The following is a 25,886-nucleotide window of genomic DNA, read 5'->3' on the forward strand; positions in this document are numbered from 1 at the left end:
GCAAGTCTCTCTCAGGTGGAGAAACAGAGGAAGAGTGGCTGGGAGCTGCCTATGCTTTTGTCAGTCTCTCCTTGGAGACCTCTGAGGTCTGTGATGTCTGGCTTTTCTCTTGGGCACCCATGCTGACCAAGCAAATTCCCTTCAAGTCCACCCCTTCTTCAGTTTAAGCCTGTTTCCTAGAGGACATGGTTGCCATCGGCTGATGATCGCAGTACGTTGCCCAAACAGCTGCAGCTCCTTTATTTGGGGGCATGCTCCAAAGACCTCATACTTCAGGAGGTCCTAAAGGTGCTCTTATTCTGTCACCCCCGTGTTGAAAAAAACTCCCAGGGGCTCCCCAGTGCCTTCAGTATGAAGTGAGACCTCTGCTAGTTTGATTCAGTCCTTTCATTGCCTTTGGGGAAGCAGATCCCAAGAGAGGAAGCCTTTGCCCACAGCTGTTGAATCTGCAGCCCAGGGGGGTCCCGGCAGCTCTGTCCCCCACCCCCAGCTCTGTATCCCCGGCCTTTGATGCCACTTTTCTTGGTACCTGGAATGCACAGACGACAAGACAAAAACATAAGCACTTTTCCTTCCACTCAAATCACTTGCAACCAGGGATTGAATGGTATCCATCAGGCCTGGATTCCGTCCCCTCCTCCTGGCCCCCCAGAACCCAGGAGCAGCATTCAGAAACCAGGCTCCCAGGTCCCCGCCTGCCAAGTCCAGCCCCTCCCACAGCAGTTCCCAAACCTTACTCAGGTACTTTCCATACTTAGGATTCTGGCCATGGTCAGAGCTCACCTGTGCTATCAATCAGTATTCCACCTGTGCTACTATTTACTTAATATTTCTCTTTAAATAGACTTATTAAACTTAAAGTTGTGTTAAAGGAAAATTTTTAAATCCTTGAATCACCGTTGGTGTACTTAGAATTTTTTTTCCTGACAAACGTTAAATTAATATTTAATCTCTAAAATTTAAAAAAAACTATGTCTAAGGACTGTCTCAGATTCCTTCCAAACGTAGTTCTGGAGCCAGCCAGGCATTGTTCTAAATTTTTTTCAGAGGCCCTCAGTGGGAAATGCTGCCTACAGAGGCTGCTCTCTGGTCATTTGGTGCCCTGACTACCAGGGCATTGGGTCCAGCCCCTGCCTCAGGGGCCCTGTGAACAATGGGGAGAACTGCGGGGATGCCGGGAAGGAAATTCCAGCCACCAGCACTAAGACCAGGATGTGCTTCCAAAGGAGGGATGATCTGTATGTACTGACAAAGAATAGTGCCAACAGAGACAAGTCACCCAGTAGTACATATAGGACAAGCCCATTTGTACTTTGTACGTGTGTGTGTAAATGTAGAGTGAGGGCCTGGAGGGCGCCTAGCCAGCTGTTAGAAGAGATTTCACTTTGGAAGGGGGTAGGAGATGACAGGTACAGTGAGAGAACTTTCAACTTTTGCTATTTGCGTCGGGGCTGTTTGAATAACCAGATGCTGTCGTGTGTTTCTAGTGTAATATTTCTAAAAGGCAATACATATTTTCTTAAAGAAAAGAAAGAACCTTGGCCTGAGTGACAGGAGAGCTAGGTTCTAACTCAGATTGTGTGGATGACATTCTTGGCATGTGACCAGGGACAAGCCTTTTAGTTTCTCTGAGCCTCCGGTTTTTCTTCTGAGAGTGGTGGTTGTGTGGCTCTGGTGAGAAGATGTATGTGAAAGCATGTCGGTATCACCAGGTAACATTCCAGGGCCATCTCTGGTGCTTCCAACAACCTTACTGGATTTGCTATCATGTCACCCTGTGATGGAAACCCTTCATGTGTTGCTATGACCCTCAAAATCAGTCAGTCTGGATTAGCACACAAAACCCTTCATGGTCTGGCTCTGCCTGCTCTCCACAGTACCAGAAAGATGGATTACTCTCCTGGATATAAAACCAGGACACTATGGCTTTGTGGTTTGGCGGGTACTTTTTGCTGTAAGACTTACAATTATCCCCTCCTTTGCAGCCTGAGTTATTTGCTCTACTCTGCTGATAAAATGACTCAAGACCCTGTCCGCATTCACCAAAGGGACAGCCGGCTTCCAGGGTGGGTCAGCCTGGCCTGCTGGTGTTTCAGCCCCGCAGGTCAGGTCCCTGCTGCCTTTCTGCCTACACCCCCACCCCCACCCCCAGCCCACCACCATCGTTCCTTAGCAGGGCCCCTGCTGGAATCACCTCCCTCAGCCCCTGCAGCCGCTGAGCAGTGACTCAGCTGGCGTGAAGAGCTGAGTTTCCTGGCTCCTGGCCCTGTGCTCCCTCCTGCAGCCACGCCGCTGTCTCCCTACCGGGGCGGGGGGCTCTGCTTTTCCAGAAGCCTTCAGAGGAGGAAGCGCCTATGACCAGTCCTGCCCCAGCCCTCAGCCCAACACCACGTGCTGAACCCAGAGCTACCACACGGGGGAGCCAGGGGGCCTGAGGGGAGAACCTGGGCCACCAGGTCTATCTCTGCAGAGAGGCTGGGGCTCCTTAAGTGACACTCTTGATAGATGCCTGTGCACCTCTCTGGGGATTCTGGTCCTCGGTCTCCTCTGAAATGCTCGATAAAGGTTTATCAACCCGAATTGTAAATGATAACAACAGTAGCTAACATTTGTTGAGACATACCATGTGTTCTGTCTGCTTGTTTTATCAGTTATTGAGAGAGGGGTGCTGAAATCGCCAACTATAATTGTGGATGTGCCAAGTTCTCCTTACAGTTCTGTCTTGTGTGTTGAAGCCCCATTATTCAGTGCATAAACGTTTAAGATTATTACATTCTCGCGATTAACTGACCCTTTATCATTACAAAATAACCTTCTTTATCCCTGGTAAGATTCTTTGTTCAGAAATCTACTTCGTCTGATGTTAACAGAGCCACTCCAGCTTTCTTTTGATCACCATGAGCATGATGTTTCTTTATCCATCCTTTTACTTTTAGGCCATTTGTGTCTTTATACGTAAAGGTCATTTCTTATGGACAGCAAATAGTTGAATTGTTTTTCTTAATCCAGTTGGATCATCTCTGCCCTTTAATTGGGTTATTTAGCTCATTTGCATTTAATGTGCTTATTGATATAATTAGATTCTAAGTCTATCATCTTGCTGTTTGTTTTCTATTTGTCCTATCTGTTCTTTGTTTCCTTTTTCTTTTCTTTCTGTCCTTCTTTTGGATTAATCGAGTACATTTTATGATTCCATTTTATCTCATTTGTTGCCAGCCCCTCCTCAGGTGCCAAAGGAAGGAGCAGGTCCCCAGCACCCTGCTTCACTCTGGCTATATCTGGGACCGTTGCTCCCCCATCCACAGATTTCCCTCTGCATTCAAGAAGCCAGAAGTGCTGGCCAAAGCTGTCAGTGATTCAACTCCACTAAACAGCTGCCTCTAACAGGAGCTGCCCTAAGGCCTATCTAACCAGCCCAGGCCAACCCAGGGGAGCTCAATTCTGATCAGACAGAGGGGAATGGCTTCCCAACCAGGAGGCACTTGATATCCTGGCTCCAAGGAGGGACAGAGCTCTAGAACTTATTTCTCTAGAAATCCTTAAGCACTGGAGACATTTCTCTCTGCCCCTCACAGCCCCACCCACTCCTTCTCTCCTAGAATCAGTAGGTACCTGAGATGACCTCTGGCTGGGCCAGGTCGTCCTGAGGCTCTAAGGAGGCAACAAGGCCCTCCTTCTCCATGTAGTGGTGCAAGAGTTGTTCACATGCCTCACTCCTGTGATCACACTGCCCAGACTGCTGGAGGACTGAAGAGGGCCACGTGAGGGATGGGGTTGTTGATCAGAAGCATCTTTTATGATCCTCTAGCTCCTCTAAAGGAGGGCAATTAGACAGCAGACGCCCAGTGCCTGACTCAGACCCATCATGAGCTCTTCATGAGCCCCTGCCTCTTAGTATGGGCTGACTTAACTGCCTTCGGTGTTTGTGTCAGGGCCTTATCGAAGCTGTCAGCCTGGCAGCCAAGCAAGAGAAGTGTGCAGTGGGCTAGAAGGCCCGCGAAAGTGACTGTCCCGTGAGTCAGCCTAAATGGTATGCAGCCACATACCTCTTACAACAGGAAGTCACCTGAGGGGAAATTGAGCTCTGTGCTGTGCACGGGCGGTTTAATGCTGTCAAATGCTGCTCTCAGGATGGAGGGTGACGTTCTTAAGATTCACCCCAGAGAGGACATCTGAAAAAGGCTACTTCTGAGAGGCGCCAGGAAGGTGGGGGAGGTGTGGTCATGGTTGGTGGACACGTGTCGGGAAGCGGGAGGACACAGGAGGGTTTCGACAGGCGGAGGAAACAGCAACAACAGGACCATGAGAGGGCAGGACAGCGGCCAAGAATGTGAATCAAATGTGTGCGGCTGTAAGGAGGGGTCCCTGACTGTAGCTGGAGGCGGGTGTGACCTGGTGGCTGGGCACGTGCTGTGAAGGGACTTGAAGCACCCGCTCCAGAGTTTCAGGATATGGCTGTAGACACTGGGGCGTCACTGGAGGGAGGGCAACTGTGATGCAAAACTGTCAGACACAGAGGCTCTGGGTTTGCAATCTGATTCCACTCTTTACTTGCTCTTTGACTTTGGGCAAAATTAGCCACCGTGAGCCTCAGCTTACCCGTCTGTAAAATACGTTCTTGTGGGGTCATGAGGCTTAAGTGCAAGAATGAAGTGTGTGAGAGCACAGTAACACCAATGTAACATCTTCGTTCATGTCGTCCCACTAGACCAGCCCTTGTGAGAAGGCAGGGACTTCTTCAGAACACCCAGTCCAGTGCCTGCCCTGTGGAAGGTGCTCACTAATTATTTGTTGAATAAACGAATGAGCTTGACACTAGGTCTTGATACTCAGTACGTATTCAATAATTATTAGTGGGCCCCTGAATGGAAGGGTTTTATGACAGAACAACCCTGATCAGATCTTGGTCTAGAAGGGTAACTTTGGCAACAAGATGGTGAGGAGTTGGGAGGAGGCAGAGATGGGAACAAGGGAAACTACTGAAGGCTTTGCAATAATCTGTGTTAATGGCACTCATCAAGATAGGAAGTTCTAAAGGAGGGGGAGCAGGTAGAGGGTGAGGCAGGGGATAATCAGCTCAATTTGGACCTGTTGAGAGGGAGGCTTTAGTGGGGGGGGGGGTTAGGTACCCAGTGAGCTGGTGCAGGTATCCATCTGGAGCTGCCTGGGAGAGAGAGAATTATGAGACACGCGTCTATCAAGTGTAGTTGATACCACTGGCCTAGGTGAGACTAAGCTCCCTGGGAGAGCACAGGCATATGGGGGGTGGGGGGGAGTGTGAAGAAAACAGTCAGTGGCTGAACTCTGGAAACCCCCAGTGAGCCAAAGGGAAGACAGGGTCACAGACAGACTGACAAAGCGGCTCCTGACTTGTGATGGGCTACGATTTCAGGCCGTATGGCTATCCTGAGATCAATTAGGGGATAGGTACTACATACTCTGTATGCACTACTGCAGAGCGTTCAAGGGCGTGGGGTCTGGAGTCAGACCAGCGGGGCTGGCTCGGCTCCACCATGAACTAGCACGTCTGATTATGTGCAAGTTATTTAACCTGCCAGAACCTCCTCTTCCACTCTGCAGAATAGAGATAATAACTGCAGCTCCCCCGTCGGGTTGTTGTAGGGATTAAATGAAATGAGACACATAAAGTTACTAGGACAGTGTTTCTGGGTGGGGGGGTTGGCACCTCACCCAGTTTTCAGCCTCTGAATATGTTGGTCAGTCATGAGGCCCCAAATCTGATCTCTGGACTCCTCAACTGATCAGATGAGGAGAGCTGAGGTCTAAAGTTGCTCAAGAGCCCATAGCGAGCTAGAGTTGGATCTGGTCCTAGAATACCAGCTCCCGGCTTCCATTTTTGTACCACCGCTTTTCTGGAACACAGATCCACAGGGTGGATTTAACAAGGGGATCTGGCCACATGTCAGGATGGCATTTGAGAGAGGAAGAAAGCTTAAAATAATGTCTTTCATCATCTGACTCTCTGAGACAGGGAAGTCACCCATCCACCGTTTCCATGGAACTTTCTGAACCTGCTTTCCCCTCCCCACCACCTGCCAACAATAATGTCATGGCTTTGGGGCTCCAGATGCTGCAGCTTCAGGTCCAGACCTCTTCCTGGGACCAGGGACAAGAACAGCCGGTTCCCATCCTTTGTGTGCTCACTTCCAGAGGCGTAAAAGGCTGTTACTCAGGCTCTTCCTGCCACCTTCTCCCCTCCCCCGGCCAGGTTATCATTACTGTTGATTATTCATGGGGAAGAGGTACAAACACAGTCATTGGACACTGAAAGGAATCCAGTCTTCCTCCCTTTGGGACTGTGGATCTTCAGTCTGGATTTTTCGTCTTGGAGGCTGGCCAACTCATTGTATCACATGTGATCTTTGCCAGGTTCAGAAGCGTCGCAGGGTCCTCACCAGCAGTCTCTGTTTTGCTTCTTACACATGGGTTCCTTCCAAGCCTAGACTCATTGACAGGTGGAGTGGGGTGGAGACAGAGACACTAATTAGGCTTTGAAAGTACATCATGAGCTGTGATGGAACATGTTGCTTCCCTCAGTTTCCTCATCTGCATAAAGTGGGTAAAACTCTGCCCTCCCGGTTGTAGAGCAACCCAAGTGACAAGGTAAAAGAGCTTTGAAAAGCCCTATTCAGATGTCAGTTTTCTTAATATTTGAACTGGCTGGCAGCAGAACCCTACAAGAACACAGTGTCACTTAAACCTTCTCCTAAGTAGGTCTGGCATCTAGTGCGCTGTCCGCAAGGAGAGACTCACGCTGACTCCTGGGGTACTTTGGCTTGCAGTTCAAAAAGCTTATTATTAGCTGTATTTTAAGATTGTACATTTTGAATGTGTAGCACTGCAGTTGCTCTGCAGAGGTCACTGTGTCACTCCAAGGACACAGTGTGGCCAGAGAATCTGGGGCCTGTTGTTTCCTTAAATATTGGATTCCCACTGAGCAAGGAGGTTCCTTTTATAAAGAAACGTGTGTTCCTTCATTGGCTGGACAAAGCAGGTAGGCTGTTACTGATGACCCAAGGGTCACACAGAGCCCCCCTCCCTATAGCATTCATCATTCTGGCATTGGCCTTGGGGGTGCTGGTGAGGCCAAAACCAGCTTCCTTTTCCTGGACCACAGTCTCTGGCATAACCCGCCCCCCCCCCCCCCCCCGCCAAAAAAAAACAGCCTTTAAAATACTCATTTGAAGAAAAGATTGCTCCAGACATAGCCAAAACCTACTTTCAACCCCACTAATGTGAGTTCTTCCCTGGAAACACCATGTAGCTCACCCCAGCCCCCACCTCCAGCTGTTTACCTCCACTTATTATCTCCCTGCCAAAGGAGGCAGCTACCAGTATTGACTGTTCTCTGGAGCTACGGGCGGTCAGCCGGCTGGGGCTCTGGCTCTCAGCTAGCTGGTGTTTGTGCCTGCCAGGCACTCACAGCCTTCTGGAAAAAAGACTGTGTGGGAGGATGGAGCCAAATTGGGCTGCAGTTTGAAACCATCCTGAGCACTGACAGATTTGACTAAGACGGGGGAGAAGAGGGTTCCTCACAAAAATAGCCGGAGCTTAAAATGGAGTTGGCAGCTTGCAGTCTGGGGGCTGAGTCCAGCCCTCCGCCCAGCTTGTGCCCCAGGACTGGATTGTTTCAGAGCTACAGGAGATGCAGACTTGGAGAATGTCCTGATAACCCCTCTCAGACACTCTCCAGGGTGCTCCCGGGGTCTGCCTGGGGTCCCCAGGCCATCAGACTCCACAAGCATGGCGCCCCTGGCATTGCCAGGCTCTGAAGTCTTGTTTTCTTTTTCTGAGACTCCAAGCCCCGCTCTGTTGAAAGATGGCAGCATGCATACCAAATCAGTCCCATCCCTGCTGAGAGACTGTACATCACAGTGGCTGGGTGCACGGGCCCTGGAATTGCACAGACCTGGGGCTGAGCCCCAGCACACACGTCCTACACGTGTGACTCTGAGCTTCAGTTTCCTCATCCATAAAAAGGGAATAAAAATCTCTATCTCAAGGCTATTGGGAAAGTTAAATGACAGACTGCATGTAAATCGCTGGGCACAGGCAGTAAGTACTATGGATGAAGGATTTGAAGGATTCAGCCCCAGTCAAGGAAGGTGTTCCTACATCCAGTGTGATGGAGAAATGTAATTGAGCTGTCCTTGATGGGAATCACAAGATGTTGGCCAGACAGCCAGGAACATGCACCAATAACCTGGGTGGTGTCTGCCGGCTCCTTTAGTAACCTGAGGCTTCCTGAGGGCCAAGTTCCCCGTGTGGGTGGAGGGGCCTGCTTGCTCTGCAGGTTGCCATAACTTTGTACGTGATTTGCATATGCTTGGTGGAGAGGGGCCCTGCAGTTTCTTCTGGTATTTCCGAGTTAAAATATTGCTGCTTCTTCAGGGAGGCCAGATATTGATTTTCTTCTTCTGCAGTCACTTCTCTAACCACTCTGATTGACCTGGCTCCTTCACCCAGTGAATGGGGAATGAGAGGGTGGGGTGAGGCAGTGGATGGGGGAAGGGAGGAGGGATGCTGTCGACCTCAGAGCACATTCTACTCCCGAACCTGAGCCATCCTGGGTGATGAGAATGAGCTGCTTGCAGAAAGATGAAGAAAGGACAGAGGAAATATTCTCCCTCTGGTCCATCTTAGTCTATTCCTGCCCTGCATCCCTCATCTGACTCGTGATGCCCTAGGTCCACTTGCCAACGTGGTCCAGCGGCAGGGTGGGGAGGCGCAGGCCTGGGGTGGGAGGAGGGGGAGGGGCACCGCGACAGCCAGCGGCTTTGAGGAACCTTGCTAGAGGAAGTGGCTTCCGAACTCTGCGTGCAGTGCAAGGGGCAGGAAAGGAGCGGGAGGCGGGGGAGGTGTCGAGATGGCGCTCTGCGCGCGGGGCGGAGGGGGGAGCCCGCGCGGAGGAGATGAAGCCGCAGATGCCGAGTGAGCTGGGGAGCGAGGTGCGCGAGGTGACATCCAGGTCCGACCTCCGTGCTGGCAGCCTCCGGGGAACAGGTTACCCCGCTGCCTGAGCCACTCGGGCCCCAGTGTAAAACACCGAGGCAGCCGGCGCCGGGTCTGCCCGGCGCAGTAACGGACTCACTGCCCGGCGGGGCTAGAAGCTCGCGCCGCGGCCGCGTGGGGAGGGGTCCCCACCTCCCTCCGAGGCATCCCGAGCCTGGCCCCATCAGATGCGCTCGCTGCCTCCGGCCGGGGCTCCGGGCTAGATGACCGTGGACAGCAGCATGAGCAGTGGATACTGCAGCCTGGAGGAGGAATTGGAGGACTGCTTCTTCACTGCCAAGACCACCTTTTTCAGGAATGTGCAGAGCAAACATCCTTTGAAGGTAAACAAAATAATACAAGAGGCTTTCATTGTGGGGAAATAACCTCTGTGGTCTAGAAGGGAAACCTTGCTCCTGGCAAACAAACAGTCATGTCTTACTGGAGTGTGTGGGCAGTTGCCCTGTGGACCCTCTTGAACTTGTTGGCTGAGCAGAGCAGACCCGGGGTTGGATCTGGAGCCCTTTGGGGACCAGCGGCAAACACTGTTCTTTTTTTAATGCTCCTTTCAGCATTTCCTGTCCCTGGACCTTTCAAAATGGCTCTCTAGGATTTGGGGACAGCACTTTGCTCGTGGTTTGGCGACATGCTCACCTGTGCCTGGGAAGGTGACCTTCCCTCAAATCCGAGCTTTGAAGCTCTAGATGGCAAGGGGATGGCACCCAGTCCCTCCTTAAGATAAACACGCATAGGCTGAGACTTCCGTATTACAAATGGCCAGAAACCATCTTAAAACACAGTCCAGCAACTTTGCAGAAGTCTCGGGTGTTTTTAGAAGCAAACTAAAACTTCTCTCCTAGGTCATGATCCTACTACCAGTTTGACTTCCTGGGTTAGTTGGGGGTAACCTAAAGGGGTTTGCACGTGTCCCCTAATGGGGTTGTAGATGCTAGACACCCAGCTTGCCTGAGTGCCCTGGCCGCACCCTCCCAGTTGCGGCCATGTATCTGCCACATACTTGGTGGGAGTGGTGGCAGAGCTCTGTGTATTTATTTGTTGTGTTATTTAGATGAGAAGGCTCCAAGCCAGGTCCTTGCCTGAAAGGGCCTATTTGTAGACAGAAGTGAGCTGTTAAAATTTCACAGGTGTGTGCAGGCTCATCATTAATTCAGCAGTCCTACACCAAGTAGAATTAACCAAAAACTTCCCCAGGCCTGACTCTGTGGCCTCCATGGTTAATAATTCATCTTGCCCGTCAGGCCCGCATTTGCTGGGTTCTGACCGTCAAACAAACACCCTGGACTTATCAATTGTGAGAAGCTGCCCAAGAATCAGAAGAGAGGTTTTGATTTTAGTATTTGAAGGATCACCTAAAACAGGCCTCTGGAACCAGCCACCTGTGTTCTGGGGCACCTCTTCGAGAAGCTACACTTGTTATCCAGGGCTGGGGGCGAGGTAAGGAGGGCTCATGCAGAAAGCACGGCTGCAGAGGGAGGTGTCCAGCTCTCTCTTGGGGTTCGTGCCTCATTGTGTAGACCTCCTCCCAACCTCACCTCCACCCATACACATACGCGTGAGGGCACGCCAGCTATCTGAGGTCTTTATTTAGACCGGGGGTTCTCAACCTTAGCTGCACACTGGAATGACCTGCTGAGCTTTAGGAAATGTGGCTACTTGGGTCCCACAGCAGGGGAGTCTGATTTCATTGGTCTGGGGGGACGCCTGGGCATCAAGATTTTGAATAGCTTCCTAGGTCCTTCTGAGATGCAGCTGAGGCTGAGACCCATTGCTCTAGAGAGTGTTGCTGTTGCCTGGGAAGGAAATGGTTCCTGTTTTTAGAACAAAGTTTAGCTGCTGCGCTCACTGCCAGCCCCTGGTCCCAGAAGATGGGCTTTTTTTGCCTGATTGGGTAGAGCAAGGGGTGCTGCAAAGGCTGAGGTTTCTTTCCCTGGGCAAATGAAAAAGGTATCTGTTTCTGGTATTTCTTGGGAGAAGCAGAGATATTTTACAATAAAATATGCTGAGGTGGGGTGGGCGTGGAGGGGGGTGACTTGTTCCTTGGTCCAAATAGCCTTCTCTCTTCATTGTCCCCGAAAATCCCCTTCCAAGCATCATTCCTGAAAACACACATTCGGTTTGGTGCCCACGTCGACTCTTTCTTTACTTTGTCTGGTTCTTGAATCCACTGCATGTCATGAGGCCTCTGCATAGCCCCCTGCCTCATTTTGCCCAAATCTATAAGCCCTGAGAGGGCGAGAATTCCCTTCTGAGAAGCAGATTCTGTTGAACCCCACACAGGGTGTCAAGGATAAATGCTTCAAAGAAAGAAAGAGAGGCGGGCATTGGCCCCTCTTGTCGCCGACCTCTGCCTCACTGCAGTGTGAGGAGAGCCTTGACGGAGATTCAGAGCTGCTGTCAGGAAGAGATGTTCTCCGCACCAGACTTGCCATCCGCACAGCCCCCTCCAGGGAGGCAGGGGTTGCAGGGCCGCCTCTCGTGGGGGAGCAGGCACGGGGGTGGCCCCGCTGGCGCTGCCCGTGAAGGGGTGCGTGTGGCTGACTTAGGAGCTGGGAGGCTTCATCCACGTATTTCAGTCTCTGGGCCCTCTGCGTGTGTTCCCGCCTTTAATAACATTTCAGCTCTCTCTTCTGCCTTGGAGCCGCTTCTGGAAAGGGTTTCTGAGATCTGCCACATCCTGACCCCATTCTGGCCCCTAACATTGCTTTTTTTCCTCCGCAAAGAGAGATCACATCTGAGCTCCTAGGAGAATTCCTCTTTCCTGTCTCCAAGGAAAGGCGTTTATGTGTTTCCTGGTCGCTGAGAGACTGAGGCCCCCATTCGGGAAAGGCCGAGCCAGCTTCTATAAATAGCCTTGTCAGAACAACGTGTCTCTGCTGCTGGCGGGCACGGGCACGTATGCCCGCTGGAGCGGAGCTGCAGGGGAAGCCTCCTGCTGTTCTGGGAGCCTCCACTGGCCCGGCCTCCAAGGAGTTCCGGAGACCTCTCTCCACCCGTTTGGCAGGAGGTGGGAGGGCGGGGAGGGCCCTCATTCACAGAGAGGAGGCCCTGAAGATGGAGGGGTAGCAGCAGAGGAAGTGGCGCCAGGCCCTGGGCCCCGGCTTGTTCTCTTCTTTCAGAAAACAGCAGCTTCCTGGGGTCTTGGCCTTGTCTGAGAGGGGCAGAGAGATCCAGTTTTCAGTCTCTGTTTCAGGGGGCTGAGGGGGCGCCCTCTGGGGACGTCCCCCTTGGCCACTGGGCACTATTAGATTGCTTACCCTGGGTCATGTGTCCAAACGGGGTTCCTGGTGGCTTGGGGGAAACCCAACCTGCATGCTCAGAGATGCAGACCAAGCTGCTCTCAGGAAGGCGCACGCACGGTCACCCAGGCCAAGACACTGGAGTTGGGTGGGGGTCATTCAAGGTCACACAGCAAGTTCATCGTGGACCCAGGGATGGAACCTACATCTCTCATCTCCCAGCCCAGAGGTTTTTCTGCTTTAGTCCCACGAAAGGCAGGATTTGGTGATTTGTGGGTCTGGTGACTGGGACCTCTGATCATCGCTGCCAGCTACTCCTTTCTTCCTGTCTGGGATCTGACCCTGGAAGTGAGACCAGCTTCCACTCCCATCAGTTCCCCAAGTGCCTGCAGCAGGCGGCAGTTTAGGGTTTTGACCTCTGAGCAGGGACATAGGCACTCTGAGCTCTCTCTGTATGTTCCTCAGGCTCCAGGACCCCAGGAGCCACCCAGCACATCGGGGTGAGTGCTCTGGGGACACAGAAAGCCTGCTGCTTGCAGCATGTCAGAGCTGGAAGGAACCAGGTCTGGCACCTCACTTTACAGATGGAGAGGCTGAGGCCAGAGAGGTGCAAGGACTCCACTAGGCCAAATATTGGGCTGGGTGGAGCCAGAACGAACAGCCCTCTTGGACACCTTGTCAAGAGCTCTGCTTGGTCATCTTCACTCGGTGGGAGACAGGGGTGAACTGCAGTCCTTGTCCTCTCAGAGCCTTCTACAAAATGGAAAGACCCAAACAACCTCAGGCTAGGAAAGGGGTGCAGGGTCCTTACCATCCCTCCACTCCATCAGGGTCTCACTGTCCCTCCATTCCTAAGGCACACTGGCCTAAGGAACATTCACTCAGCACTTGACACTAGCAGGGTTCCCTGCCATCGGTCCCAGAATCTTACAACTTTGCAAGTTCTTCTTCGTGTCTGTCCTAGAATACTGCTTGTTGTATCTTCGTCACGTGTGTTTTCTTTGTGGATATGGAGGCGCAAGGTTGGCTCTATCTGTGGTTAAATATTGTACCTAAGCAAAGCCGGAATATTTTCCCATCCTCTCACCCCACCCTTCACACCCAGGCCCTCCCTGGTCTACACCGACACCATTGATTCTTGAAAAATTCAAGGAAGATGCAAAGAGGAAGGGAGGGGGTGTCTCAGAGGTCACAGTGCGAAGCCACTCCTGGTCCCTTCCCTGCACTTGCCTCATCTCCTCTTGGGCCTCTGTGGCTCCAGGGACGTCATCCAAGCCTGACAGCCCTGGGACCAGTCAGGGAAGTTCCCATCTCTCTGCCAGCAGCAGGCACACCCAGACCTTGGGCTCAGCACCTGCCCCTGAGCTTCTTGGCATGAGAGAAAAGAATGCTAAAAATAAGTTAGTTCCAGATTTGAGCAATAAAAATGAAATCTTCAGAACCGTTGGACCATACAACTGCTTTCTTACGTGCTTTCTCAGAAGCCTGCCCAGCCCAAGACTCACCTCAAAAGACTCTTCACGCCGGCACAGCCAGGCAGTAGCTTTCCTCCGGGGCTGGAGTCTGTCCTCCCCTCCTGTGGAATTTACTTCTTGTTTCTCTGGCCCTTCCCAGTGTTTCTTTTCTCTGTGGAGATGGTAAGCCCTGTAAGATCAGAACTCGCATCCCTTTCAGGTGCAAGGCAGCATCAAGTACTGGTTACAAAAGCAGGCACTGACTGCATACCGGCTAAGTTTAGTTGCTACCACATCTCTGTTGCATCCTTTATAATCAGGATGGACGAACTGTTGTAACAAACAGCCCCCTCTATTTTCAGTCGTTGGATATAATAGAAGTTTATTTCCCTCTTTAAGTACAGTTACAATGGCAGGTGGGGCTCAGGATAACATGCAGGAGATTTTGCCGGCCAGGCCCGGAAATGGTGTGTGTGTTTTACACCCATGTGCTATTGGCCAGAACTCAGTCACGTGGCCACACCTAACCACAGGGAGGTTGGGAAATGAAGTACAGCTGTGAGCCCAGGTGGCCTAGGAAGCCGGTTGTGGTAAACGCTTAGCTGTCTCTGCCATGCATCTCTCCTCCCACCTCTCCGCCCAACCACCTTTGGAAGCTCTGCTCTGCTTTCTTGGTGAGGGGCCGTAACCTCTGTCTCATTGACTTTGTACGTCTCCATCTGTCACCAAGGATGTGCTGCTCCTGGGACGGAGGTCCTGTCTCCCCCAACTATACGGGGGACTTTTTGAGGACAGATGCTTCTCCTTACCCAGCACTGCCCTGGCTCCTCTGTAGCATCCAACGCCTTCAGTGATGCTCACCGTTTGCCTGGGCCACTGACATCAGAATTTTTCTTTGAATCACTCTTTGAAAATGGAGGGTCAAGGGCCCCACTCTAGAATTCTTGGCTCCTGAATCTTTGGAGGTAGGACCCTCAAATATGCTTTTTTAATATTTCCCCCTGGTGATCCTCATATATACTGAGAGCTGGGAACCACCTGTTTAGGAAATATTTGGTAATTGATGACTTCAATTGGAATGCAAGATGAGCATTTATCACAGATTCCAGGGGGGTTTCTAGGCTGACGCCCAGAAGGTAAAAGGCTTTATCCCTGGTCACACAGCTAAGTAGAGACAAAACCAAGGACTCAGAGCCCATTACTCTCACTACAGCATGTGAGCGGGGATGTTGAGGGGACAGCCCTTGGTGATCGTGACCAGTGCGCGATGTAACAGAAGCAGCACAGAACTGTAAGTGAAATCTTGGCTTCTCTTCTCAGCTCCAGCTCTTCACTGAGGAGCTGTGGCCAAGACACTTCAACCCTCCAGACTCAGGCACTTCATGTAGTCCTTTTAGCAAGTGTCATATGAGGCTGTCCTTCTTTTCTTCTTTAACTGAGGGTCCCTCACCACTTTGCATGGGAGCAGAGCCTTCTTACCAGTTTCTCATGGGACTGGTGGGGGTAGATCCTGACTACCAGGTTCTCTAAATTGTAAGGACTTCCCTAGGGTGGGGTCGGGAAGAGGGCCTCAAAGGCTAACATGAGCCCCTTCTCCAGGACCACCTGGGACTTATCCAAGACATCCTCACCTTTGTGTTCCAGATTTCTCCCCTCCCACCCACTCCTTTCTCCTCACAAGTTTAGACTGTTTATCCTGACTCAGCTGGCTTTTCCCTCTAAAGCAATAGCAATCATAGCTCAGGGCACATGCAACACCCATTCACCCACGCAGTTTAGGGAGAAGGGAAGACGTTATACTGGTATCAACGTTGAATCCCAGCTCTTAGTTTACACCATCAGGTTGGACTCTGGATCCAGCTTCTGTCCCATGAGCTTGACAGGCAGGCACCATCGGGCCCAGCCTGGGTGCCCAGCAGCCTGTGTTCCCTCTCCTGCTCTTGATGCACCAGGTAACCCACACCTGCGTGCCTTCTGGCTTTCAGATCCTCCTGTGTAGGGGACCCAGACCTGTCTTCATTCAGGACCTTGGTTTCTTCTTCTGGATGTCTCAATCTACCCATAAAATTGCATCCCAGTCCTGGCATGGCATATTCTCTGGGGATAAAAGGAGCAGATAAATTTGCCAAGAATGAGGAGCATTTAATTTCAGGGCCAGGAGGAAGAAGGGAGCTGTAGTGGAAGAAAACTTCAGGCTTAACTCACTGAGCCTGTGGCTTCTGTCCGTGGTGCTGTCCTGGTCCCTGTCTCTTCTCCTCTCCCACCCCATCCCCTCTCAGCTTTACTTATCACTCCTCAGCCTACATTTTCCATCTCACCTCTCTTCTTGGCTCTAGAATAAATTTTCTATAGCCTACTAAGGTCTCCCATGCCCCTCAGATGCTAAAATTTAATGTCCAGAACCAGCTTGTAGCTTTGCCCGTTATTGATTTCTTTCCCTGTCTCTGCCCCATCCTCCTAGCTCCCCACCTTTGAAACCTCAGGGGTCTCCCCACTCGTCCCTTCCATCCAGTCTGTCACTGTGGGTTCTGCCTCCACCGTGTTGCAGATGTCGGTCGCTCCTTTCTGTCCCCTGCCCTGCCCTATGTTGGAGGCGTGTCACCTCTTCCCTAGATGCTCCAGGAGGTCACCTGACCAGTTTCCATCCTGTTTCTTCCCCTCCTGTGTACCCTGCATTCGATGGCATGTCATCCTGGTGTCCCAAAGCCTTCAGAGCCTCCCCTTTGCTTCCAGAGCAAAGCCCATACTTGGTTCCTGCTTGTTATGTAGCATCCAAAACCCCACAGTGCCTGGCCTCAATGGAAATGTTGTGCTGTTAGCTTTCCTATAGCACTGAGCACTGGGGGCTGGGGGATACAGAGGTGGATAAAATGTGGTCTCCACACTTAAAGACCTATGGCTTCAGCCACATTTTGCAACAGACCCTAGTTGCTCCCCTTCCCCACCCATGAAGTGTCCAGCTGCGGGCCCCTGGGCAGAGGGTCATCCAGGGGGAAGACACTCTGCATCTGCCCTGCGGCCACATGACTTCCTTCAGGACGGGGCAGCAGCTCCCGAGATGGGGGGAGAGAGGGACCGGCTCCTGAAATCACAGAGCCTGGGCATAAAGAGCCTAGGAGGGGGCCGGGGACAGGCTGGCAGTGCCAGAGCTGCGAGCAGCCCCTGGGAGGGCTGCAGGAGATTAACTTCACCTCTGAAAAGTGGGGAGGCTCCTGGAGCTGGAGGAGACCGTTAGGGGTCATGACAGCCATTCCCCTGTTTCTGAGCCGGCCTGCGTGTAAGCGATACAGGCAGGGAGGGGCGCTGTGCTCGTTAAGGCCATCGTCCTCCAGCCCATTTATCAGTCCTTCCGTGTCCACAGTGCTGCACGATGTGACTCCAGCTGGTTGGATCCCTGCTGCGGATGAGGCTACAATTCTAAGCAAAAAAAAAAAGCAGGGAGGCCGGCAGCAGAGCGTATCCGCCTGACAGACCACACTGGCAGAACTTCTGTTGCTGTCAAGCCAAAAGGTTGGCACGTTCGATGAGGTCGTGTGGGGCGGTGGGGGGGGGCTTCGCCAAGGGCGAGGCCCCCACCCCATGCTCATCCAACTCCAAAACACATGCTCTTCCCACCACACACATGGCATCTTGGGTGAGAGTCAAGTTTTGAAAGGCTCCAAATAAGCTCCGATCTCCCAGCTCTCATCTGGTGACCTGCTGCAGGCAACTGTTTTCTTTTTTCCATTCAGCCAATCTCCTGATGCTAAAATCCAGGCTGCTTTTTCCTGTTCTGCTCTTGGGAAACGTGGTCGCCGTACTCTGTGAGCATCACCTCATCAGCCCCCAGCCCGTGAGCCCTCCTTATCCTTCTCGTCTCCTGGCTCTCCCCCAGAGTGAGGAGTGGCGTTGGCCTGTCCCCCACACCCTGATGCAGGCCCCAAGGGGAGCTGGGGCCGCAGGGCACCAGCCTCGCAATGGAGAGTGTGAGGCAGGGCCCTCTGTTGGCCAGAACACGTGGAGGGGCAGTAGGCGGGTATAACCTCCATAGGGACACATGGCTGGGGAAGTGTGGGTTAGCAAGGAGGATGTGGGGGTTGGTGGGTCTGGGGTGTTTAGAGAGCATTTCCAGTTGCAGCTTGATGCTCCTTTTTTTTAAAAAAAAAATTATTTATGTATTTATTATTTATTTTATTGGCTGTGTTGAGTCTTTGTTGCTGCGTGCGGGCTGTCTCTAGGTGCAGAGAGCAGAGGCGACTCTTCATTGCAGTGCGCGGGCTTCTCATTGCAGTGGCTTGTCTTGTTGTGGCGCACGGGCTCTAGGCGTGTGGGCTTCAGTAGTGATGGTAGTCAGGCTCAGTACTTGTGGCACATGGGCCTAGTAGCTCCGCCGCATGTGGGATCTTCCCGGATCAGGGCTCGAACCCGTGTCCCCTTCATTGGCAGGCAGATTCTTAACCACTGTGCCACCAGGGAATTCCAATGCTCCCTTCTTTCTGCTCCCAAAACACCAGCATCTCCTTCTCTCCTATCCCTCATTTTTATGGGCTGTAAGTTTCTGGACAAGGAACCATATCTTGTTCATCATTGTGTCCCCGGCACATGGTAGTCATTTAATGCATGTTTCCTAGAGGAGGAGGGGGCTTGGAGGTTCTTCCTCAAAAAGCTTCTTTCCTTAAGAGGCAGTGGGGGCTCCCGAAGGACACACGCACAGCACTTTAAGCAAAGTATGTGAAAGCGGATCTCAGGACTGTGAGAAGGGGAGGCTTGCTAAGATTCTGGATGTGGAATCAATGGATTTTTCCAGTGACTCTAAAAAGAAAAATCTCACTGAGTGAGCAGAAAATGCAAGGACAACTTTCCAAACACAGACAGGCCCCTTCCACCCCATCTGTGATTGTTCAGCTGTTTGCCCTGGAGGATGAGGGCAGGCAGGGCTGGGTCACTAAGCAACCGGCCCTGGCACCTGCTGGCAACAGTCGGCGTGGTCCTTCCTCGAGGGGGGCCTCCCGGGGGCTTGGGGCAGAGGGACCCACGTGGGGAGGTGGGAGAGCCCACCACGATGGATTTCTCCTGTCTGCCTTTCAGCCGTGGGAATGGCAGGTTGAAGGGGGAGAAATCAATACACTTCTCATTTGTTTTACTTTCCCCGTTTAATTCTTAAGCAAGTGAAGATCCCAGTTTGGTGACCCCAGTAGTCTGAGCATTCTCAGACAGCCCAGGTGGAGCGGGCAGGGGCCCCAGGCCCTCAGGTGGGGCTGACACTGGGACTGGCAACCCAAGCCCCCCGCCTTCACTCTGGGTGACCTCGGGAAGCACGCTCACTGCTCTCGGCCTCCCGTGGAGAATCATTGCTAAAGAGAGCCCAGCATCTGGCTGTGAGAATGCGTGAAGAACTCCTGGGCTTGGGATTATAAAGGCCGTTCTGAGAAATGCAGATGGGTGTTGAATTGTGATGTGAGGAGGTGGGGTTCTTGATTGGGGTGTGTGGAGGCATAAGGTTCTGTTCGCAGCACAGAGAAAGGGCAGGAGCTAGGCGTCTGCTGGGAAGTGGTAAGAATGGAAAACAATAATAGCCAATTACTGGGCCTTGATGTGAGCCAGGCACTCTTCTAAGTGTATAGACTCATTTAGTCCTCACATCACCTGCAGCTGACCCTTGAACAACGTGGGTCTGAACTGTGTGGGTGTGAATATGTGTGGATATTTTTCAATAGTAAACACGATATGGTACTGTGAGGTCTGCAGTGGGTTGAATCCGCAGACACAGGATACCAAGGGCCTACTATGCGTTATATTCACCCCAGCATTGATGAAGCATCAACTGTATATATGGTTTCCATTTAACAGTGAGGAACCTGAGGCACTGAAGAAGGTCATGGGTCACACAGTAGCAAGGGGCAGATCTACAACTTGGGCTCACGTATTCTGACAGCAGAGCCCCCAGCCCCTAAGCTATACTGCCTCTCCTGGGGCTCTTTCCAGGATTACCCAAGTAGCTGAAGCCACAGCCTGAGGCCAGCAAATGCCCACAGATGCAGCCCCACATCAGCAGCGTTCGTCTTGGAGTCACTGAGAGCAGCGCACTTTAGCAGGCGGTTTAGGAGAGAGGAAACCAGATGTGGCTGCCCCGAGCCTTCAGGACACAGTGAGAGGACACACATGTGCAAAGATTCTGAGCTACTCAATAACCAATAGACATGTTTCAGTATCACAGGGTAATCCCGGAGCACCGGCGTGGGCTGGGTTAGCAGGGCAGGCAGCACAAGGACGGGAGGGCATGTGTGGGCCGGTGGCGAGGCTCCAGCACCCAGCACCAGCCCAGCCTGCAAAGCCGAAGGCACAGGCGGGCTTCCCGTTAGAGGCGAGCCAAGAGGGACTCACTCCCCGCAGCAGGGCAGCGAGCTGGTGTCCCAGCCGCCCCACCCCTCCTAGCGGGTGTGGAGTGCGGGGTGCGGGGAGCTGAGACTGGCTTCCATGTGCCGCTCACCACCTTGGAATTCTCTGAATCATTTATGTCACTGAATGCCCTCTCCGCCAGAGGCTCAGCCCGAGCTGGAGCCCGCACATGGTAGGAGAAGGTGCGCCTGCTGTCCTGGCGCCCACGTCCTGGGAAAGGGCCTGTGATTGTTACACACGGGCTGGATTCCTAGAGCCACCTGTCTCTCACAGTCCAGAGACTCTGTAGGGCTTGACCTGATGACTGTCAGAGCACATGGGATCCTAGAAGCTGAGGAACCCTGTGATCAAAACATTCTTGTGCAAAGATGTCCACCAGGTGAGAGTGAGGAAGGGATTTGGAGGTGAGGATGGAAAACTCTGAAAGCAAGCCAATTCCCAGCTCCCAGCTGGGTGATTCCGTGGCCTGCAGAGGAAAGAAGAGACAGTGTTGCCCCAATCTTCCTCTTGCTGTGTTGCATCCATTTCTCTAGGGCATATGAGGTTGGAAAGCCAGGGTAGCTCCTTGTCCGTGGCCAGCTGTGATGAGGTTGGAGGAGAGCATCTGAAGCAGGGTGGGACGTGCCCACTGCTTGAATTGCCTAACGATTCAGGTTCCTGCAGAATGTGGACCATTGGACTGTTCATCTCGAGGCCCGTTCCAGATCTCTGAGCCCAGGCTTCTGAATTGCAACTAAGGTGCCCTCTGGAGTGTTGTCTAAGAAGCTATAAGGCCCTGTCCTAGCTGCAGTGGCTCCTCTGAGCCGGGCTGGGCTGTCCAGATCATCCCTAGGCTTCAGCCATTTCTCAGTGCACCTGGCAGGAGAGTGGCTGGGCCTAGGAAAAGAGGCAGGTCCTGGAGGTCCTGTGATGAGGGCCCACTTTCTTAGAAATAGGACTGACCCCTCACTTTCCTGGAATATAGAACATAAGAGACACTCCCAACTTTATGGGAACCAGATGAATCCAGCTGGTTACATGGCCTCCAGGTTCCCCTGCCCTTGGAATCTTCTTTTTTTTTTTTTAATTGTAATAAAATAGATATAACATAAAAATTACCACTTTAACCATTTCTAAGTGCACAGTTCTGTAGCATTAAGCACTTTCACATTGTTGTACTACTGTCACCACCATCCTTTCCAGAACTTTTGCATCTTCTGAACTCTGTACGCATTAGACAGTAACTCCTCATTGCCTCCTCTCCACAGCTCCTGGCAGCCACTATTCTACTTTGTCTCTTTGAATCTGATTACTCTAGGAACCACACATAAGTGGAATCATAAAGTATTTGTCTTTTGTGAATGGCTTATGTCATTCAGCATAATGTCTGCAAGGTCCATCCACATTGTAGCACACAGCATGTGTCATTTCCTTCCTTTTCATGGGTGAGTAATATTCCATCATATGTATGTACCTCATTTTGTTTATCCAGGCATCCATCAATGGGTTGCTTCCACGTTTTGGCTGTTGTTAATAAGGCTGCTATGAACAAGAGTGTATGAATCTCTTGTTCAGGTCCTGCTTTCACTTCTTTTGGATATATATCCAAAAATAGAATTGCTGGATCATGTGGTAATTTCATGTTTAATCCTTTGAGGACTCGCCATACCATTTTCCGTAGCAGCTTCACCATTTTCCATTTCCACCACCAATGCACACACAGGTTATTTTATGTGTTTTTGATAATAGCCCCCTGATAGGTGTGAGATGGCATCTCACTGTGGTTTTGATTTTCGTTTCCCTAATGACTAGTGATGGTGCACATCTTGTCATGTGCTTCTTGGTAATTTGTATATCTTCTTTGAAGGAATGTCTATTCAAGTCCTTTGTCCATTTTTAATGGGGTTGTTTGTTTTTTTATTGTTGAGTTATAGGAGCTCTTTATAGATTCTGGATCTTGATCCCTTGTCAGACATATGATTTACAGTGGAGTCCTCTTTAAATTGATTCTAAAGAGCTGAGTCCAGCCTTTGATGAGACTGGAGTCTAGGATGAGGTATTGGGACCCACTCATTCATCTGGCCTGCCATCATCCCTAATTCACTCCACAGTGCTCTGGTCCTGGGTTCTCTGGGAATACAGAGATGGAAAAGGTACAATTCCTGGCGTTGGGGTGTTCATGGTCTACTGGGGGAGACAGGTTTAGACACAACTCATACTACTGTATAGAGGAAGAAACCAGTGCTGGAATAATTGGGGTGTAAGCTGATGTTGTTGAAGAGTCTTCTAATTCTAGATAGAACTGGCAGATTCAGGAAAGTATCCCCAAAAGATATGTCAGTTCCAGAGGGCAGATTCTCTTGGATGAGGAGGAGGACCTCTCAGACTGAATGATCAAACTAAGATGTCAGGGAGACTGAAAGGCGACAGGAGCCTAGAAGGAAATCCAGTGAGGAAAGCTAACCTGAAGAAAGACCTCCTCACACCCTAGAAACTCTTGAGGACACAAGCAGATGCCCCAAGGGAGAATTCCTGTGGCCACTAGAATAGAACAGGTGTCACCCTATTCTGCCTGGATTCACACTTTAGAGCTAAAAGGAAAGGGCTTCATGAAGGCCCAGGGGAGGGGAGAACAGAAATGGAAGGGGTTTGTGTCATCTACCCTCAGAAACAGAGCGCAGGAGTCTCCTCTGATTTCCGGTTACTGTCTCAGAAGTAGGTAGGTTTGATGGAGCAGGAATCTGTAAGACCCTTATGCAATTCTGGAACCTTTCATTTCCTTAGATTTTTTGGGGGGTTTTGTGTGTGTGCGCATGTGTGTCTTATTGCTTCTTTGTGTTTTATTCAATTCATTAAGCAAATGTTTAATGGCCCCTCCTGTGTGCCAGGTGCTGTTCTAGGAACTGCGTCCGTGAACAAGGCCATCTCTGCCCTCGGGAAGTTTCCATTCTGTGATCAATCTGCAGGCACATGTGCTGCTCTTGAGAGGCAGCCAGCACACCTGTGTCCAGGCTGCAGCCAGGCTGGGCGTGGGGTGGGACTGTCAGGAAAACCTCCAGGGTAGAGGACAAGGGTGCAGTTTTAGAGAGGACAGAAGAACAAGCTGTGTCCTGGGGCTTGCAGTAGAGAGAAAACGCGAGGGAGGGAGTCTGTCTAGGACTGAGAGGGGGTCCCTGGGGCTTGGTTAACTAGCTGTGCTGGTTTGCCCAGGACTGCCTTGATTTGGGCACTGAAAGTCCTGCATCCTGAGAAAACTCAGTCCCAAGCAAACTGGGACAGCTGGTCACCCTACCTGGGACTCGACCTGAAGGCACCACCTACTTATCCATGGGACACAGTTGGCATATAGTGCCAGGGGCCTGCAGTGCTTTAGACTCCCCGCCCAAATATTTTAATTTCTTTTAAAATCAGGAGGGAAAAAAAATGAACTTTGGGATTGAAGAAAGTACTTTAACATGCCATTTACATGTTTGTCTTTATACCAATCATAAAATGTAATTTCCGATACTTTTTAGCGGAGAAAGGGGCCCACAGCCCCGAAGATGAAAGTGGAGGTGGCCCAGACTGAAAGGCCTGTCAGGGGTCAAGGTTAAGGCAAGAGGATTCCCACATGGGGCCAATCCCCACCAACCAAACTTCCCTTTGCTCTGCCAGATGAATGACTACTGATGCTGCTGGTGGTTACCATGGTGGTGTGCTGCCTACTGTTTATCGAGTGCTTACTGTGTACTTACATTGTGCTAAGCGCTTCCAGATGTGCAATCTTATTCCATCTCTGCATAAATGTATAAAGAAGGTCTTACCTGCGTTTCGCAGGCAAAACAACCTGAGTCTCAGTGAGATTGACTTGCCCAGCTTCACAGACGACCAAGGGTATGGCCAGTAAAGGCCAACCTATGGCCGGGTGTGCAGGCAGCGTGGCCTAGTGGGTAATCACATACCTCCTCCATTGAGTGATTTCAAGGATTAAATGAGATTGTGAGTGTGAAGGCCTGAAAATGCCTGGCTGTTGAGCTTTTTATCATGATAGTGAGGTACTACAGGGCCTGAGCTTAAGCGTGAAGCTCCATGGCCACAGGGCTCTCCCAGCCTCCTGAGAAGGGTCCTGCTACCCTGGGTGACCGGCTCTTGCCGGTAGACAGAGATGGAAGTGAAAGAGTGAGGGATGCCAGGCCCGGGCTGCAGGACATGCTGGCAGCCCAGAGAGTCCACAGGCATGGCACCCACATGCACGGAGCTGGGCTGGGCTGCCTGGAAAGCTGCCAAGGCTGGTCCCTGGTTGCACCGTGCTTGTTCCGGTGTCCACAGTATGTGCATCTCTGTCCTCCCTCCTCAGATAACCTGTGGGCTCCAAGGACAGGGACCACACCCCATCGGTTTCATGTCCCAAGGTGCCTTTCACAGTCCCCAACCCATGGGCAATTCAATCAGTTACTGTCGACTGACTCTCTACATGGACCATCTGCTCCATATTTTTGTCTTTGGGGACTTCAGTCTCTTTCTAGTTTCTCAAAGTACTCCCCCCTCCCCCTTTTTTCATTGCTCCTCCTCTACATCCCCCCAAAGCAGCTCAAATTCCACATGGTCCTGCTTGTATGGATGGCTTCATGCTTCTTTCCTTCCTTCATCTGCTGGGAATAACCTATCAGGGAACACAGTTAAGGAGTCTGATTCTTTTTCCGGGACATTGGACAGCCCCATAGAGGGACTTGTGGGCATCAACCCCTTCACTGCCATGGGTGGGGCTGGGGAAGGCATTCTAGAACACGGCCCATCAGGACCTGGGAGGGGGCCCTGTGGCGAAGCCCCATGGGGCTTCTTGTTTCCCATCTGGTTGAGGCCATCACAAAGGGGCCAATGAGCCTTGGATGTGATCCGAGCATCGAGCCGGGCATTCCGAACCCAGTGCAGACAGAAAGATGCCTGCCCCTTTCCTTCAGCGTTTCCTACTCAGGATGAGCTGAACAGAGACACCAGGCATTGGCGGCAGGCCAGCTGCTGGGCAGCAGGACGGAGTGGGTGGCGTCTGCCAGTGGTCATTCTCCTGCCGCTGATGCCTGAGGCTCTCCTCCCAGACAGAGGCCTGGACATGGTTTCCACCCACAGGGCAAAAGAATTGCTGCTGACAGATTTGCTAAGAGCTAAGAAAGAGGAAATGTGGCAAAGACTCATGGTGACTGGCTTCCGGGATAGTTTTTGTTTTGTTTTCTTGACTTGTGTGAGTTCAGAAGGCGTGGACCTACTTGAGCTTGGCCAACATGGGGTCTGGCAGACAGTAGAGAAAGCCAGTGGTGAGTAAGGAGCAAAGTCCAGTCGTAGAGAAACGTTAGGCACATCCTGAGTGCTGTTCTAGACCAGTCATCACCCCTGCAGTGCAGACCCGCCCAGCTCCCAGCTCCCCTCCCAGAGGCCCCCATCCCCACACCCAATTCTCTGAAACAGAAGAGGAAGCAGTGATGAAAGAAACCACTCTAACCTATCGTCTGTGTAAAATCTTAGAGCTGCAGAGGGGCCTTAGAGCTTCGCTGGTCTCGATTCACGATTTCACAGATAAGGAAACTGAGGCCATGGGAGGGGAAGTGACTCGCCAGAAGTCACAGGTCATTGGATGGTCTTGCGTTCATTTTCACCAAGAAACTGCAAAGAGCTGAGCCAAAGGACAGGCTTCCAGCCAAAGCCCCACGTAGCCCACACCTTCTCAGCATCTGCTTCTTGGGATGCAGGTCGGTGTGAGACGCTCCTGGACCTGACTGGTGTCCAAGCCGGGCTCTGAGCTAAGTATCACCTAGGCTGGTCCACGCTCTCC

General features: G+C 51.7%; 1 protein-coding gene across 3 annotated transcripts in view; it reads left to right on the plus strand.

Annotated features, from left to right (window-relative positions):
* Positions 1-25,886, plus strand: part of RASSF5 (Ras association domain family member 5) — a 70,512-nt gene that overhangs the window by 32,024 nt on the left and 12,602 nt on the right. The window contains exon 1 of one of the 3 annotated variants that reach the window (XM_057727719.1): positions 8,821-9,356. The exons of the other annotated variants lie outside the window; for them this stretch is intronic. Within the exon in view, the coding sequence (XP_057583702.1) occupies positions 9,237-9,356 (120 nt within the window). The 5' untranslated portion in view covers positions 8,821-9,236. Of the gene's footprint in view, positions 1-8,820; positions 9,357-25,886 lie in introns of those variants that run through there. 3 annotated transcript variants of the gene reach the window in all.

This window comes from Hippopotamus amphibius, chromosome 3 (genome assembly GCF_030028045.1).
Source record: "Hippopotamus amphibius kiboko isolate mHipAmp2 chromosome 3, mHipAmp2.hap2, whole genome shotgun sequence".
Classification (NCBI taxonomy): Eukaryota; Metazoa; Chordata; class Mammalia; order Artiodactyla; family Hippopotamidae; genus Hippopotamus; species Hippopotamus amphibius.